This window comes from Garra rufa, chromosome 18 (genome assembly GCF_049309525.1).
Source record: "Garra rufa chromosome 18, GarRuf1.0, whole genome shotgun sequence".
NCBI lineage: Eukaryota > Metazoa > Chordata > Actinopteri > Cypriniformes > Cyprinidae > Garra > Garra rufa.
Window position 1 is genome coordinate 19,894,384 of NC_133378.1, and position 19,447 is coordinate 19,913,830.

The 19,447-nt window shown below is 33.5% G+C and overlaps 1 protein-coding gene across 1 annotated transcript in view; it reads right to left on the minus strand.

Moving 5' to 3' along the window:
• Positions 1 to 19,447, minus strand: part of atp2b3b (ATPase plasma membrane Ca2+ transporting 3b) — an 89,116-nt gene that overhangs the window by 28,615 nt on the left and 41,054 nt on the right. The window contains exons 6-16 of the mRNA XM_073822667.1: positions 18,253 to 18,378; positions 13,187 to 13,351; positions 10,135 to 10,349; positions 9,641 to 9,883; positions 9,173 to 9,414; positions 8,844 to 9,078; positions 8,583 to 8,762; positions 8,381 to 8,468; positions 6,029 to 6,135; positions 5,588 to 5,779; positions 765 to 974 (exon numbers count right to left, since the gene is read on the minus strand). Of these exons, the coding sequence (XP_073678768.1) occupies positions 765 to 974; positions 5,588 to 5,779; positions 6,029 to 6,135; positions 8,381 to 8,468; positions 8,583 to 8,762; positions 8,844 to 9,078; positions 9,173 to 9,414; positions 9,641 to 9,883; positions 10,135 to 10,349; positions 13,187 to 13,351; positions 18,253 to 18,378 (2,003 nt within the window). The remainder of the gene's footprint in view (positions 1 to 764; positions 975 to 5,587; positions 5,780 to 6,028; positions 6,136 to 8,380; positions 8,469 to 8,582; positions 8,763 to 8,843; positions 9,079 to 9,172; positions 9,415 to 9,640; positions 9,884 to 10,134; positions 10,350 to 13,186; positions 13,352 to 18,252; positions 18,379 to 19,447) is intronic.

Consider the following 19,447-nt stretch of genomic DNA (forward strand, 5'->3'; position numbering starts at 1 on the left):
TTACAACATTCCCAGCTGACGAAAAATGGTCTTATCTAGCGAAACAATCGGATATTTTATTAAAAAGAATTTACAATTTATATACTTTTTAACCACAAATGCTCATCTTGTCTATTTTCTCCTCCAACTTCAAAATCATCCTACATCACTGCAGAAGTACAGACCCAGTGTTTACAAAGTGAAGCAAAGGTCAAACAGCCTTTACCAAAAAACAGTGATGTTGAATTCTGAAATTGAGATGGGAGTTTTTCGACATACCTTAACTGTCTTGAACAGGAGTGCAAAGAGTATGCATCACAGAGCTAGACAAGACAAGCATTTGTGGTTAAAAAGTGTAAAATATAATTTTTTTAAAGAAAATGACAGATCATTTCACTAGGTAAGACCCTTATTCCTCGGCTTGGATCATTTAGAGCCCTTTGAAGCTGCATTGAAACTGAAAATCCTGGAACGTTTACCTCAAAAACTTAATTTAATTTTGACTAAAGAAAGAAAGTCATAAATATCTTGGATGACATGGGACTAAATTAACAGGAATTTTTTATTCTAGAAATAGAGTAATCCTTTTTAAAGGTGCACTCACTATGCAATCATTGTTTTCCCATTAGACCATATGTAACATATCTGATACTATAATGTTATAATTCTGAGCTGTAGGCGTCTACAGTTTCAGTAAAGAGTTTCATTGTAATTATTCCTGTGTTATTCATCATATAAATAATGCAAAACAACACATTGATTCTTGAACTCTCTGTCCTACCGACAAACAGCAGGGTGAAGATGATGACGAGCTGATAGACTCCATGACCCAGGATGTTCTTCATCATTGTGAGCGAGATGAGGGGGTTGTTGCGGCCATAGGGTTTCCTAAGCAGAAGAGCTTCGGTGGGCGGCTCGGTGGCAAGAGCCAAAGAGGCAAAGGTGTCCATGATCAGATTGACCCACAACATCTGCACTGCTTTTAGTGGAGAATCCTACAGACAAACACAGAGATTACTGATGAAGGGACTGAATTTAGCTCTTGGCTAGAAAAGTGTGTGTAGTAGCAGCAGTCTCCAGCAGGGGGCTCAGTGGCTGGTTTAATTACAGCTTTCTTCGAGAGGTGCAATGCAGTCTGTTCTCCTAACCTGCATGACACAGAGCTATCAGCCATCTAGAGTGGCCGTCTCACACTTACTGCAACGCTACGGGCTACGACAAACGACAAACAACAAACGACACTGATCTGAGGAGATTTGGGGGGATGCAATGTTTGAAGTGAGTGAAATGATCTTCACTTGTTTCAAATCATTTGTATTTGTAAATGAAGTATTAACTGCAACAGGAGCTCTATGAAATAACAAGTCATGCAGGTGAACTTCTAAAGGAAAATTCCAGGTTCAACACGTTAAGCTCAATTGACAGCACTTGTGGCATAATGTTCATTACCACAAAAAAAAAAAAAATGTTAAAAAAGCAAATATCTGGAATATATTCATAGACACTTACAATGGAAGTGAATGAGTCAATGTTAAAATACTCACTGTTTTAATAGTATTGACTTAAATTGTAAACAATATGTGTGTTAATATGACTGTGTGAAAAATACTTACTAACCTTCTCTGCGTAGTTAGATCCAATTTTACAACTTCATTGTCATGACAACCTGACACCTAAAACTCTAGAATGACGAAAAATGACGAGCACCTAAAATTACATGTTTTAACAGAAAATGACTGCAAGTGCTTTTATGAAAGTATACGCTTCACATTTCTGCTTTTAAGTCCTCCAAAAATTGGCCCAGTTGTAAGTGCATAACTGCAATTAGATTTTTTGAGGGACAATTAGAAATGATTTGAGGTAAACAACACTGTACAACAAATGCTGTCAATTGAGCTGAGTGAGTCAGTGTTGTTACTAAAACTAAAAATATTAAAGACTTTAACTTAAAAGCAATAAAACACTGAAAAACTGAACTAAAATTAATTAAAGCTACATAGGAATATTAAAAATAAGATAAAACTGACAAATCCCAAAGTCTCTAAAACTAAAATGAAAAATGAGAAATAAACCTTAAAGTATTAATAAAAGTCATTGTCAGTTATTGAAACAAATATGAAATAAAATAAATGACAAAAAATTAAAAACTTGATCTTAAGCTTGACAAAAACTAAAACAAAAAAAATCAACCTATATAGAAATATCATTTAAAAAAATGATAAAACTGACAAATCACAAAATCACTCAAATTAAACTAAAAGCTAAAAATAAAACCTCATAATATAAATAAATACTATAATAGCATATTAATAAAAAAAATATTTTCAGTTTTTTAAATAAAGATTAAATAAATTACAAATATTACATAAAAACTTTAACTTACAAATGAATAAATAAATAAGATGAAGTTAAAGCAATAAATTACTAAAACTGAAATAAAATTAAAGCTATATAGATTTTCTTTATGATAAAACTGACAAACCACAAAATTATTCAAGCTAAAATTAAAACATCAAAATATGAATAAATATAATAATAGCATATTAATAAAAATGGTCAGTTATTGAATTAAATTTGGAATAAAATAAGTTGCAAATATTACATGAAAACCTGAACTTAAAACTGAAACTGAAAAAGAAATAAATAAATAAGTTTACGTTCATTCAATAAAATTAATTAAACCTATATGAAAATGTTAAAAAAAGAAGATAAAACTGACAAAGCACAAAATGACTAAAACTGAAAAATTAAAAAGCAAACTAAATGTAAAACCTTAAAATATTAATAAATAGTACAATAGCATATTAATAAAAATCATTGTCAGTTATTAAAATAAATGTGAAATAAAATAAATGACAAATATTACATAAACACCTAAATTTAAAAAAGCAATAAATAAATAAGTTTAAGTTTATGTAATAAATTACTAAAACTAAAGCTAAAATAAATTTAATTAAACCTATATAGAAATAGGAAAAAATGATAAACCTGACAAATCACTAAATGACAAACTAAAATTAAAAAGAAAACTAAACGTAAAACCTTAAAATATTAATAAATACTATAACAGCATATTAATGAAAAATTATTTGTAGTTGTTGAAATAAAGATTACATAAAATAAATTAAAGTTAGATAAATAAATATATTTAAGTTGAAGCAATAAATTACTAAAACTAAAATTTAAATAAAATTAATTAAAGCTATATAGATTTTTTTTAAATGATAAAACTGACAAATCACAAAATCATTAAAACTAACATAACTAGCATATTATTAAAAATCATTTTCAGTTATTGACATAAAGATGAAATGAAATAAATAACTAATATTACATAAAAACTTGAACTTTAAAAAATTAATAAATAAGTTTAAGTTGAAACAATAAATTACTAAAACTGAAAATTATTTAAAGCTATATAGAAATATCTTTTTAAAATAAATTATAAAACTGACAAATCACAAAAACACTAAAACTAAAACTTAAAAATGAAAACTAAAAGAAAAACCTCAAAATATGAATAAATACTACAATAGCATATTATTACAAATTATTTTCAGTTATTAAAGTAAATATAAAATAAATTACAAATATTACATAAAAACTTTTCAAAAATTAATATGTTTAAGTTGAAGCAATAAATTACTTAAACTAAAACTGAAATAAAATTAAAGCTATATTGAAATATAAAAAAATGATAAAACTGACATATCACAAAATCACTAAAACTAAATTGAAAATGAAAACTAAAAATGAAATCTCAAAATATGAATAAATACTATAATAGCATATTAATACAATTTTTGTTGTTGAAATAAAGATTAAATACAATAAATTGCAAATATTAAACAAAAACTTAAATTTAAATAAATGTTTAAGTTGAAGCAATAAATTACTAAAACTTAAACTGAAATAAAATGAACTAAAGCTATACAGATTTTAAAAAGAAAATCACAAAATGACTAAAACAAAATTGAAAATGAAAGCTAAAAATAAAACCTCAAAATATAAATAAATACTATAACAGCATATTAATAAAGATAATTTTCACTTATTGAAATAAAAATGAAATCAATAAGTCACAAATACAAAAACTTGATCTAAAAAACAAATAAATAAAATTATTAATTAATAGATTATATTGTAGCATATTAATAAAAACATTTTCAGTTCAAATAAATATGAAATAAAATTGTGAATACTACATAAAAACCTGTACTTAAAAAAATAAAAATAAATAAATAAGTTAAAGCCAAAAAAAAAAAAACTAAATCTGAAATAAAATTAATTAAAGCTATATTGACTTTTTTTAATGATAAAACTGACAAATCACAAAATCACTAAAACTACAATTAAAATGAAAGCTAAAAATAAAACTTCAAAATATGAATAAGTACAATAATAGCATATTAATAAAACTCACTGTCAGTTACTGAAATAAAGATTAAATAAAATAAATTACAAATATTACACAAAAACGTTAACTAAAAAAGAATAATTAAATAAATTCAAGTGAAGCAATTAATTACTAAAACTGAATAACACTAAATTGAAAACAAAAAAATAAAACTTCAAAATATGAATAAATATTATGATACCATAATAACAATATTAAAGGGATAGTTCACCCAAAAATGAAAATTTGATGTTTATCTGCTTACCCCCAATGCATCCAAGATGTAGGTGACTTTGTTTCCTCAGAAAAACACAAACGAAGATTTTTAACTCAAAGCGGTGCAGTCTGTAAGTCATATAATGGCAGTGGATGGGCACCAAACCTCTAAAAGTAAACAAAAACATGCACAGACAAATCCAAATTACACCCTGCGGCTCGTGACGATACATTGATGACGATACATTGATACGTTGATGTGAGAAACTGAACAGTATTTATATCATTTTTTACCGTTGATACACAGCCACGTCCATCTCTCCTGAGCACGAGTTTGGCATCAGTCACGTCACATGTGCACGCGCTCTGTCGTAGAATACGCAAACGCCGGAAGCGATCTGTCGCATGAATACGACACTCATTGTTTCCACAGTGCACAAAGATTGTGGGTATAGCGGCTATTCAAAATGGTAATTACTTGCGCGTATCCTGATTGTTTAAACCGATTTAAAGCTAAAAGATTACGTTTGCTTGTGCAAACTCATCCGGGACTTTTCACTGATTTCCCCTTACGGCGTTTGCGTATACTACGCCAGAAGCGCGTGCACATGTGACGTGACTGATGCCAAACTCGTGCTCATGACAGATGGACGTGGCTGTGTATCAAAGGTAAAAAATGATATAAATACTGTTCAGTTTCTCACAAAAACCGATCATTTCGTGTCTTAAGACATCAATGTATCGTCACGAGCCGCAGAGTGTAATTTGGATTTGTCTGTGCATGTTTTTGTTTACTTTTAAAGGTTTGGTGCCCATCCACGTCTATGATAAGGCTGGCAGACTGCACCGGTTTTCATTAAAATTCTTCGTTTGTGTTTTTCTGAGGAAACAAAGTCACCTACATCTCGGATGCATTGGGGGTAAGCAGATAAACATCAAATTTTCATTTTTGGGTGAACTATCCCTTTAAATGTGGTTTCAGTGTGTGTGCGCTACCTGTGTAATGCAGGCCCCGGTGAAAGCTACGATGACGGCCACTACATTGACAGTAAGCTGAAACTGCAGGAACTTTGAGATGCTGTCATACACATTTCTGCCCCACATGACAGCCTTCACAATGCTGGAGAAGTTATCATCGGTCAGGATGATGTCAGAGGCTTCTTTAGCTACATCAGTGCCTGCTATACCCTGGAGACGACAAGAGAGAGAAAGAGCGAGAGATTTAGGCAACGCATGCATCAAAATCAGATTCACTGGAGAAAAGTGGCTTTTATTCTCCTGTGTTATTATACACCCTTACTGCGTGAACATGATATAAGCAGAGCTTCTAATAAATCAATATTCATCTCTTACCATTACTCATCTCTTAACTACCTCTTGGATGGAAGGACGAATATATGAATAGATTAGAGGGCAGTGTTCGTCAGATATGCTTACCATCGCAAAGCCCACATCTGCCTTCTTGAGAGCAGGTCCGTCATTGGTCCCATCACCAGTTACGGCCACCACCTGTCTCTGCTCCAACACAGTGCTGTCAATGATGCCTACACAATGGCATCAACACCCGGCAAACAATTACAGCTAGCACATAACCTTGACCAATCACTGAATACAACTACTGTCACCACAGAACAGAAATTCATCAGTCTGATGCATTTTAATTGACTGTATGTAACACCCTACTGAGTGTCAAATTTACATTGTGAATACCCTACTGCACCAGTCAATTTGGACACATTTTATTGAATGTACACTATTGTTTAAAAGAGTAGGGTTAGCTAGAATGCATCACACTGATCAAAACTGACAGTGAAGACATTTATAATGTTACAAAAGATTTATATTTTAAATAAATGGATCAGAGAATCCTTAAAAATGTTTCTTGAGCATCAAATCAGCATATTAGAATGATTTCTGGAGGATCATGTGATTTTGAAGACTGTAGTAATGATGCTGAAAACTCAGCTTTGGCATTACAGGAATAAATTACATTTTAAAATATATTAATCAGAAAATTGGTGTTTTAAATTCTAATTATATTTTATAATATTAAAGTTTTATTGAATTTTTGATCAAACAAATGCATCTTAATTAAATTTAATTTATATGTAAATTTAAATTAAATAACTTTCAACAGAAGTGTAACTTTCTGATGGTCTTAAAATATTTTAAAATATTTTTAGATGTCTGTTTATTCTAAAGTGTGTAGGGCTGCAGTCAAAGGGTTACAATTCTAAAGAAATTAATAAAACTATACAAAATTTATTTAAATTGTGATTAAAAATTACATTTAAAAATGTTGAGTAAAAACTATTTAAGATATAAGTATGAAATACAAATATAATATACACTGCTACTTCATGTATATGAAGTTATTTGATCAAAAGCACAGCAAAAACAGTACAATTTTAAAATATTTTTACTATTTAAAAGAACTGTTTTCTATTTGAATATATTTTAAAATGTAAATTATTCCTATGATTTCAAAGCTGAAATTTTAGCATCATTACTCCAATGACATGATCCTTCAGAAATCATTCTAATATTCTGATTTGCTGCTCAAAAACATTTATTATTATTACTATTATTATTATTATTATGTTGAAAACAAGTGAGTAGAATTTTTTCAGGTTCCTTTGATAAATAGCAAGTTTAGACAAACAGCATTTGTCTCAAATAGAAATCTTTTGTAACATTATAAATGTCTTTATCATCACTTTTGATCAATTTAAAACATCCTTGCTATTATAGTATTAACGTCTATAATTTCAGTATAATAAAAGGTATACTGACTTAAAGCTTTTAAAAAGTATGGTGTATAATGTTCCAAAAGCTTATATTTTAGATAAATGCTGATCTTTGGATCTTTCTATTCATTAAAGAATCCTAAAAAAAATAAACTTAACTGTTTTAAATATTGATAGTAATAACAATAAATGTTTCTTGAACAGCAAATCAGCATATTAAAATGATTTCCGAAGGATCGTGTGACAATAAAGACTGGAGTGATAATGTTAAACATGTAGCTTTTATCACAGGAATAAATTACATTTTAAAATATATTACAATCGAAAGCAGTTGTTTTAAATAGTAAACACACTTCAGAATATTAATGCTATTTCTGTATTATGGATCAAATAAATGCAGGGTGGGTGAGCAGAAGAGAATTCTTTTAAAAACCTTACTGTTCAAAAACTTTTGACTGGTAGTGTATAAGTATAAAATATAAATATAAATATGTGACCCTGGACCATAAAACCAGTCATAAGGGTATTTTTTTTTTATTTTGATTTATACATTCATGTATGCTTTGTTTGGCTGAGAAACAACTATTTGAAAATCTGGAATCTGAGGGTACAAAAAAATTCTAAATATTATAAATAGAAAATCACCTTTAAAGTTGTCCAAATTAAGTTCTTTAATATCAAAAATTATCAAAAATCAAAAATTTACAAAATCTCCAACGCAAGCAAATGTAAACTTTTCGTTTTTAATTGGTTGCAACAATCAGGAGCCATTCTGAGTGACCGTCGTACCCACAATCTGTATGCATTGTTTAAACAATGAGTGACGTATACGCACAACAGATCGCTTCTATGCCAGAGCACGTTGATGCGTAACGTTTTTTTTTTTAAATATCCCATTAAGACTGGTTTTGTGGTCCAGCTTGACATATAAGTTAAAAAATTTTGGCCACTACATGACTCTCATACCATACATGGTAGTGTACAGTAAGATTCAAGCAAGTGAGAATGAGATTGAGAACGATGAGTAGAAAGAGCATCCCACCTTTTACGAGAGTGTGTTTGTCCGTGGGGGAAGAACGTGCAAGGACTCTGAGCTTGGGCCAGATCTTATCAATCCTCTCCTGCTCAATCTATAACACGAACACACACACACAAATGCACATACACAGAACACAGACATCCATGATTCAGTTTAGTCTGCATTGGTTTGGTGCTGAGACGTCTAAGATTCAATTTTCACGAACCTCTCCTTTCTCATTCCTGATTCTTCGGTTGAAGTCTTTACCCTCCAGGCACAGAAAGTCATCCCCAGGCTGAATGATGCCGCACTTGGCAGCAATTGCTCGTGCCGTGTTGATGTTGTCGCCGGTGACCATGCGCACAGTGATGCCTGCCCTCTGACACTTGCGAATGGCTTCAGGGACCTGCGGAGGGAGCAGAGAAATGTTGACAAGGGAAAACGCATTCTGAAGATACAGGAAACATGTTTTTACTGCATACTGTACCTCAGGTCGAACAGGATCTTCAATCCCGACGACTGCAATGCAGATCAGATCGGTGACAATTTCAGCTTCGTTTTCCCAGTCAGGCTCGGGGTCGCAGGGGAGATCTCGATAACCGATGCAGATGGTTCGCAGGCCTTCGCACGCCATGGGCTCGATCACTTTTTTTACCATCTCATCTCGGTCCCGTGGCTTGAAGCTTCGTGCTTCACCATTGGCACCAAGTATTGAGGAACACCTGTGGTGAAAGAGAAAGCAGGAAGGTCAAAAAGAGGTGTTTAATGACAACCAACAAAAGACTGACGGTTTTAATCCCAATGTGGTTTACTAACTTTTTCAGCAAAATCTCAGAGGCTCCTTTGCTGTAGAGCCGGAAATTTCCATCCGGCATCTGCACCACAGTGCTCATAGACTTGCGTACAGAGTTGAAAGTGTAGACTTTGTAGAGCTTCTCCTCTGGGATCTGCTCTCTCACAGGGACGTAGTCTCTCTTCAAGTCCAGCAGGAAGCCCAGCAGACCACACTCTGTCTTATTACCAACTTGCTTGGGCAGACCACCTTCCACATCTGGTGGCTGAATGAGAATTGAAATGAAGCAAGGAGAGAAAATGAAAAGAATTGGACTGGAAAGGTTTCTATTTCTATTTGACAAGCCAGTACAACAGTAAATTCTTAATAACAATGCTTCCTTCCTGAAAAAAAAAAACAGGCTGGGAGTCCAGCTAGACCATGTGAAGACCATTTCAGCCAGGGCTTAACCAGCTAAAACTAGCAGAGGCTGGATTTAAAAAAAAACTCACCACGATCTTGGAGGTATAGGCGCAGTTGATAGCTATAGCATTAATAATCGTCTCTAGGGTGTTGGGATTGATCTGGCTGGGGTCTGGGACCTCACGGAAGTGTTGGTCATTGATGTAGGCCTGCACTACAGTCATCCGGTTGGTGGTTAGGGTGCCAGTCTTGTCAGAGCAGATGGCAGTGGCATTGCCCATTGTCTCACAGGCATCCAAGTGACGCACTAGGTTATTGTCCTTCATCATTTTCTGTATTAGCAACAACAGTAGATTTGGGTGGTGAAAAAACAATGCTAACAAAAGCAAGACATGATGAAAATATTACATGAATAAACATCCAATTAAAAATGTGTTTATTTTGTTTAAATTTGCTTATGTAATCTGTTAGCTGTACAATACAGTTGATTTGCTTTTTACACACACACACACACACACACACACACACACACACACACACACACACACACACACACACACACAGTGCACCTGTTCTCTCTCACCTTAACTGAATAGGCCAGGGAGATGGTAACAGCAAGGGGAAGACCCTCGGGCACAGCTACCACCAGCACAGTCACACCAATGATAAAGAATTTGACAAAATACTGCACGTAGATGGGCGTGCACTGAGGCAACCAGCTATGCCCCTCCACCACAAATGTCTCGATTACAAAGTACAGCACCAGGATGATAACTGTAATGGCTGACATCACAAGACCTACAAACAAAACAGAATAATAAAGGATACTTACAGATCAATCTATAGTCAGTATCTATTGACTATAAATTAATTACTTATCAAAAGTAGTTAGGTCTCATGAACATAAACTAAACTTTTCTTTGACTTTCTGTATGATAATTTTTTGTGTGTATGATAAACTATTGTGATTGACATGCTTGACATTACTTTTCATAAAAAGTAACAACATTACAAAACTGTGGCCTAATAGTTAGTGAGTTGGACTTGTAACCCGAAGGTCACACAAATTGCGAACATGGGTTACCATACTTGTCACAACACTTTTTTTACTTTCAGTGCTTCTGCTCAGTTAACAGTGTCAAATGTAGCACAAAAGTAACTTAACACATTCATTTCTTGGGCTGCCCTCTAACAGCTGACTAACTGTAAATCGACGAGAAGAGGCTTGTTCAACCAACATTTAGCTTTTCTTGCTTAGTCGCAGAAAAACTAAAATTCCACAGAAAGATGCAAAGTTATGCAGTATGTGACGGACAGATTGTTAACAGCTGGTCTAATATAGTACATAGGGCAGGACATCCAAATGCTCACCTATCATTTATCAACTTCAAATAAGGCCTTATTTTTAATCTGAAAGATGTATGTAGTAGCAACTTTACATGGCAGCTCAATCTAATGTTAACATAGAAAAATGTGTGCTTTTCAAGTGTCTGTACAAAGTGTGGAAGCTGAACAGCATGCTCACTGCATGACAGATGGAGGCATCGGTACGGTCGTTTTTGGTCATACAGATAAAAGTAATACATCTTTCGAATCTGTAAAGACTCTACATTTATTTGTTTGTGTTCAGAATAACAACGAAACATTTTGCTTTTGTAAAATAATGAAAGCAAACAGCATTTTCTGCTCAGTCTCTGTGACCTTGAGCGCGAAACTCTAAAACTCTGTGTATACGTGCCTTACAGACATGGCTATAAAGAGTGAACTGTCTACTTTTAAATGAATTAATTTAAATAGAAAACAAATATTCTCAGGTTATGTAATCCGTATGAAACATGTATACAGGCGCCTCACTATTGTGGAGATGACAATGTTGTCAATGTTGCCTACTTCATCTCTTAAGCTGAAAACAAAGAAAGCACTAGTTTATCAATAAATTATTAAAATGTTAATGCAGTCTCCTTGCTGTTTTTCCTTGACACATTCATAATTTCATAATTCATAAATCTGCTGGTGGGCTGTGGCAAGCTTTTCTGTGTGTGCATGTGCTTGAGCGCTTATTAGGCTATGTAGGCAATTAAAAAGGCTCATTATTATGATTTATATGGTTTATTAATAAACGTGCTTAAAATGAACGACTACTAGTTGATCAGAAAAATCTTTAGTCGAGGGCAGCCCTATTATTTTCCATAACAAGTAGCAAATTCATTAGTCTGCTATTTTTCTCAATAGCGGTGAGAATATGTAAAATTAAAATGTGCTACATTCTATGAAAAATAACAATGTAAGACAATTAGCTGGTACTTCCTCTTAGCTAATAGTGACAAAATGTAACATATTACTTTCCATTAAAACGAACACAATTAATCAGGACTTGCACTCCATTACTGGTGAGAATATGTAACAAGTAACACAATGTGTTACATTCCATGAATAATAACATTGTAACACAATTATCTGGTACCTTTTTTGAGTTAACATTGAGAAAAAGTAGCACAAAATTTAACGTTACTTTCCATAAAAAGTAACACAATAAATCAGGACTTACACTCCATTACTAGTGAGAATATGTAATGAAAGTAACACAATGTGTTACATTCCATGAAAAATAACATTTTACTTTTCATAAAAGTAACAATGTAAAACAGTTAGCAAGAGGCTTCCTCTAAATTAACAGTCAGAAAATGTAGCACAAAATTTAACACGTTACCTCTCATAAAAAGTAACAAAGGTAACAAATATATAACAAAAGTAATGTGTTACATTTTATAAAAAGTAACAATGTAACACAATTTACGTAACAAAGTAATGCAGTTAATCAGCACTTCCACTCAATTATTTGAAAGAATATGTAACTAAAGTAACAATGTTACATTCTATAACAAGTAACAATGTAACACAATTAGCAAGTGCTTTATCAGTTACCAGTGAGGAAATGTAGCACAAAAGTAATATAACATGCATAAAAAATCCAGCTCAAATAGTTACTTTTTTAGGAAGTAAGAGAATACTGTCACACTCAGTGCTGGGGAAAGTTACTTTTATGTAATATAATATTAATATTATTAGTAATGCAATATTGCGTTACTGCTTAAAAAAGTAACTATTTATGTTACTTAGTTACTTTTTATTGAAAGTAATGCATTACATTGCTTTTGCGTTACTTTTTAAATCTGGGCAAGGCTTGCTTGTTTGTTTTTAATATAAAAAGTTATATTTTTGGCAAATGAACACACTACAAGCCTAAAGGAAAAGTAAAGTCACATCTATTTGGTAGAACACATGAAAAGAAAGTTCAACACTCTTCAGCAATAAAAAAAAGTGGTAATGAGTAATTTTTGCTTATAAGTGTGGTTGAATTGGATCATCGAAGGTCAGCAGACAATACACTGGTTAATAAAATGGGATTAAATACATAAGGATCTGATTATGTAACTCGCGTTACTTGTAATGCATTTAAGTAACAAGCTTTAAGCTTTAAGTAACATTCTTCAAATCTGAATATAGCTTTGTATGAGGATAACAAATAAAAAAACAACAAAATCAGCACAGCAGAGTGTAAGTGTGTCAGAGTGAGGTGATTTATCTTTCCATATGATATCACCTCGTAATTGGCCACATGAAGTCCCACGCACCTGCTTTGCCAATCTGTACAGCCAGTTTGGTGAGTTTGCCCTGCAGTACAGACTTCTCCTTCTTGGGCACGTTGGCTTTTTTCTTCTCTCTCTCCTCCACTTCTCCGCCCTCCGCACTCTTCAGAGGCTGCATCTCCATGGCAACGGCTCCATCCTGCTTTTTGGCTGGTGGGCGGGACATGAGTTAGCGTCACTACATATGGACAACAAATCTGTCGTGTCACAACTCAGAGGCTTCGTGAGAGGCCTCCGGCATGAACGAGACTCATTCAAAGCTCTGAATACCTTCATGCCACACATCGAATGTTTACGATGAAAGTGGCGTATACACACACACTGGACACACAACGAAGGAAAGCAAGACAAATGTGGACACGCACAGCATAAACACTGAGACAACAAGTTCTCGAGTTCTACAGAGCTGGCACTATTCAGCAAAATGTGTTTGGGTGCTTTTCCTCGACACCGGAAACAATGAACTACGGTTGCAATGTACTACGCAAGAATGCGGTCGTCATGTATGCCGTCGAGCAACCGTGTGCGATGTTACACAAAGAGTGTGCTTGTGGCTGTGTGCATACATGGTATCAGCGCTTATATTTCCCGTTGCTATCCTCATATAGCAACAGCGTAGCTGAGGAGTCCACAGAAATGTTCCACAACAAGAAAATAATTAACCCCTCATTCGCTCCATTCATCTACTCTACTATCCCTGTGGTACCTTTATTCTGATTGGTCTCCACAGCTGCCTCTGGCTGCTTGCCTGTGAGAGAGAAAGACAGAGAGAGAGGGAAAGAGAGAGAGAGAGATAGAGGGGGAACAAGGGAATAAAAAGCGACAGACAGAGACAGAATGAGAGACAGGGCACACAGTGTTCTTGAGTGGGGAAAATGGGAGCGCACAGAACTATGGAAACAGACTCACAAACGCAAACATACGGCACACACATTGAGCTGAGCTCTTAAACTATGACATGTTAAACCTGTGAATGCGCTCCACTACAATTTTGGGGGGTTTTAGTGCTGAGTGTAGACACTTCATCTATGCTGAAGGTGTTCTGTAACTCCAGTGGACTCAAAACAACAGGGCTGTGGATTACGTACCATTGGTGATGCCAGTCGGTTTGGCCATAGTTGTTAGTGAGTAACTACTGTCCTCTGATTGGATAGTGAAACAAAGGGATAATGCAGGTGTGGAGGAGGGGGATCGTGGGAAATTGTTAGGATTGGGTGGTGGTAGAGGTGAGAAAAAAAGAGAAATTAATGATGATCATGTGGTAATAAGGGAAACTGGAAAAAGCCACAACTGCACTCTATGTAGGTTGTTAAAGGAAACCCTGGGTGTTAAGACTTGTATGCCTTACTATAACATAATTGATGTCTCTTACTACAATTTGTAGTAGAAAACCTATGAAAGATTGATGTTATTTAAAAAAATCCACATTGTTTTATACATATTTTGGACTATTGGGGGTGCCTTTATTTTGATTCTGTAGAATTGTTGCACTCATTGAGCTACTGGCGCTACCTGTTGCTATTTTCACTGCAACCCAATTTAGAGAACAAAATACATTGTGCGGCTTTTGGTTGTAATTTCCAGACAAAGAGCAACAAGAGAAGCGATGCAAGTGATAAGTCTCCACTGCTTTTCTAGTGATAAGAAGAGAAGGGAAAAGAATGGGAAGATGCCTTTGGACAAATAAACCTTCCTAAAGACCAGCGTTTGTGTTCTCTCCACATTAGCCCTGATGCCTTTGAGAATTTGGGTAGACCACAGCTACTGAAAGAGCTTACAAGTGACGCTTGTCATGACGCTGTGGCCACTGAAGGAGCTTCTCAGCATGGATTTTATTCAATGTCCAGGTGCATTCAGACTCTTTTGTGTGGAAAAATAGATGATATTTGGCTTATATCAATCGCCACCTATAAGCTCTTTCAGTAGTTGTGGTCATAGTATCTGAATTTTATTTTCCGAGTTGTGTTACGGTAAAAATAGTGCACACTCCTAAGAATAAATGGTTCTTTACAGCAATGCCATAGAAGAACCATTTTTCGTTCCACAAAGAACAATTCAGTCAAAGGTTCTCTAAAGAACCATCTCTTTCTTACATTTTTATAATCTAAAAAACCTTCTAGTGCCACAAAGAACCTTTTGTGAAACATAAAGGTTCTTCAGATGTTAAAGGTTCTATATGGAACCATTTAGACAAAAAAGGTTCTTCTATGGCATTGTGAAGCACATTTATTTTTAAGAGTGTAGCTCAGTGCCAGTAACCAAAGACAAAGGGCATTTCACTTGGTGGCCATCTTTGAAATCGCCTCTTAGACATGCCAGTGCAGTTCCTATCTGTTTGAATGTGGAAACATCAAATTCTCCAAAACTGTTCACCAAGTTTACGATTAAATTTCATATTTGAAAACACCAATGAAATCCGACAACTGCCTCATAAATGTTGTTCCTTATGCTCCAGTAGCGATAAAAAAAAGCTTGTTTTTGATGCTAGACCAGCCAATGCGCAGTCATGATGCAGTCAAACTTTGGGCGAGTTTGCGAATGTTGCCTGTTTCTATAGGAACCGGAGCTTCTAACAGCAGCTGTAGTGACATTAGCTCTTTCATTTCGAAATTACACATTTATACTGGGCTTTACACTTTCTTCCATTCATTAATAATAGGAGTGCACAGTCTTCCTATATAGTCGGTTCCTATATAAGTTCCTATATAAGTCGTTGGTGCAACCATTTTACGTAATCAATAAAAGGTGCCCTCCATAGTCTAAAACATGTATATAACGATGTGGATTTTTAAAAATAATGTAAATTATGTGTTTTCTACTACATATTTTAGTAAGAGACATCATTTATGTTATATTAAGCTATACAAGTCTTAATAGCCAGGGTTCCCTTAAATACAAAATTACTAACAGTACTTCATCAGTGTGACTTTCCAGCAAGACAATTCTGCTCTATGTAAAAGAGTGTTTTCTAATTCTTGTGTAACCGTTTTTTGGGCTGTCAATGTTCTAGTTAAATTAGCAAATTAGTAATCTAGTTAATTTACTGTGATTAAGCAAAGATCCACAAGCTACAGAATGGAACAGAATGGCAGGATCTTGAGATGTGTTTTAACTACCTTTCAATTACAGTGTCATAAAACGCAGCACTCATGGTGCAATATGTTGAAAAACTGTGAAATGGCCAAAGATATAGATCAACAATTTAAAAAAAAATACTGCAGAAAGAATAAAAGCACATCTAGTGTGAATCTACTTTGTGAAGCAAATAATATATTGATCTACTCATTGAGTTACTCTTTTATAATGTCTTTGAATTACCATCATTGCGGGGCTTTACTCGGCAACAGAGTTATTCTACTTAACTAAAGCTAAAGGAGAAGCTTAAATGGAAATTGAAAAAAAAAGTTACTTGAAATAAAACAAATTTTAACTGAAATAATATTATAAAACTTATTTTATTTCAGCTATAGTTGAAAGGCAACATTTATCAAAAAGGCTGGGTTAAAAACAACTCAGCACTAGGTGAAATATAGACAAACCCAGTGGATGGGTTAAATGTTCAACCCAACCTTCTGTGTAGTGTTATTTTACTTAATAAAATAATAAATAAATATAATAATGAATAATAAATATGCCTCTAGTAATTATGTGTCTGATTTTTTTATTTACAATTTAATTTAATTTGGTAAACTTAAACAAATAAAATGAATAAAAACTATGTACACATATTTGAAAACAAGTACTAAAATGACAAAAACACAACAAAATTACTACAATTTTGCGATTAATTTGACTGATCGTCATATTGAATAATTACTTTAATTTATTTATTTATTGATTGCCCTAACATAGATTTTTTTTAAACAAAACAAAACAAAAACTAAATATACACTATCCCTCATGCATTCACATTGATTTTAACTTCAAATCTTAAAGGGATAGTTCACCAAAAAAAATTCAATTCTGTCATTTATAACCCTCATGTCATTCCAAGCCTTCGAATGTTCATCTTTGAAATACAAATTAAGATATTTTTGATGAAATTCGAGAGTTTTATGTCCCTGCCTAGATTCAAGGCCCAGTAAAGACATTGATAAAATAGTCCATCAGTGATTCAACTGTAATTTTATGAAGCTACAAAACTACTTTTTGTGCACAAAGAAAACTAAAATAACTTTATTCAATAATTTCTTCTCTTCCGTGTCAGTCTTCGACGCGCGTTCAGGAGAGTACCACGACGCATGGGTAAGAAAAGCACTCGGATTTCATCAAAAATACCTTAATTTGCGTTTCGAAGATGAACAACGGTCTTATAGGTTAAGGTTTGGAACGACATGAAGGTGAGTAATTAATGACAGAATGTTCATTTTTGGGTGTACTATCACTTTAAACTGTGAATAAAAATGGTTGTTGATATGTACATTCCACTAATCTACAATTATGGATATCAGAAAAGATTTAGAAATATTACAAATCGCATTTGCAAAAGCAAAAAAGACAATTCAGATGTGATTGTGAGGCAGTTCTAAGTCCGTTGGGTGGCTGATGACACACATAGAGCGATTCAGTGGGACAGTAACAGAACATGGCGCCACTTCATCCTTCATCCACCCACATCCAACCTTTGCTCTCTCTCCCTCTCTCTGTTTCTCTCTCTTTCGTTCCCTTTCTCTGAATAATTAATCAGCCTCCTCCAATATAACTCCTAATCCTTCTCTATTCCCTTCACTCCAGTCTCCTCTCTGTTGGCTGCAGGTTAAATTACCCATGACATGGGCCATAAAGTTTGCTCTGCTTGTCTCTCTTGCACGTCTTACCATTCATAAATATTCCTGCAGGCTCCGAGCCCACTGGTCCTCCATTCATCTCCAACCCATCTCTGTCTTATGTAAGGATCTCCCACCCCCTCTCTCTCCATTCTGTACTGTCTGGTCGTGCTACTCACAACGTGTGCAGACATTCTCACTACATCCTACACTAGCCTCAGCATTTTCTCTGAGCATTACGGTGTGTTTTGCTTGGCGTTTGATGCTCATCCTTCTCACACCTACCTTTCTTCTCTTTCTTCTCCTCTTCCCCTTCCCCGGCTCCCAGCAGAGTGAATATGATGCCACTCTGAGAGTTAACTCCAACTGCGGTCACCAGCATCCTGCCTGATCCCTCCATCACATGGGTACCTGAGAGAGAGACTTAGATTTAGGAAAAGACACAGTGTAGACATGAATGATTGATATTTTAGTGCAGCATAAATGGAAATTCCCCAAAGATTCTGCAAAGGTTGTCCCAACTAGCCTCACAGAACTAGTGTAAATAAATTATTTCCTATTGTGCAATGTTCCTGATTTGTGACCCCCCAGCATGCACTGCAGCATCAATAAATTATGTTCTACCCTCCTGTTTCAAAGATTGTCACTTCATATTAAGAGTCAATATAAAACTACATGTAAGAGTAAAATCATGCATTTTAAATGCCAGCAAATATATTTATATCTAAATGTTTAAAACAATATTTTAAATATTAAATATTTTAAAATTAAAAGTAATAATATTTTCTGTAAAATTTAGTTTTTCAAAGCTTTTACAAGTAACACATTTCTATAATAATAACAATAATGTATAAATTAATAAAATAATACAATTAAATAATTGTATTTTTCTTGCAAAGTGACCTTTAGATTATTAATAATAATAGTTTAACTTAGTGTTTTTTAAAGGTTAAACCCGCTTTACAAGAAAAACGATATAATATAATAATAAATAAATAAATAAATAAATAAATGATAAGTTTAATTTAAAAATGTCTTTCCTCAAACCCACTTTACAAGAAAACTACCTATTTCTATAATAATAATAATTAAATAAATAAATAATAATAGTTTTATTTAAATAGTGTTTTAAGTTCAAACCCACTTAACAAGAAAATAACAACTTTCTATAATATTAATAATAAAAATAGTTTAATTTAAATAGTGTTTTTTCAAAGTTTAAACCCACTTTACATAATAACAACAACAACAACAACAACAATAATAATAATTTAAAATAGTGTTTTTTTCAAAGTTCAAGTAATTTCTATAATAATAATAATAAATAAATAAAAGTAGTATAATTTAAAAATGTCTTTCCTCAAACCCACTTTACAAGAAAACGACAAATTTCTATGATAATAATAATAATAATAATAATAATAAAATAAATTAATTAAATAAATAATAATAGTTTAATTTAAATAGTGTTTTTTTTTTT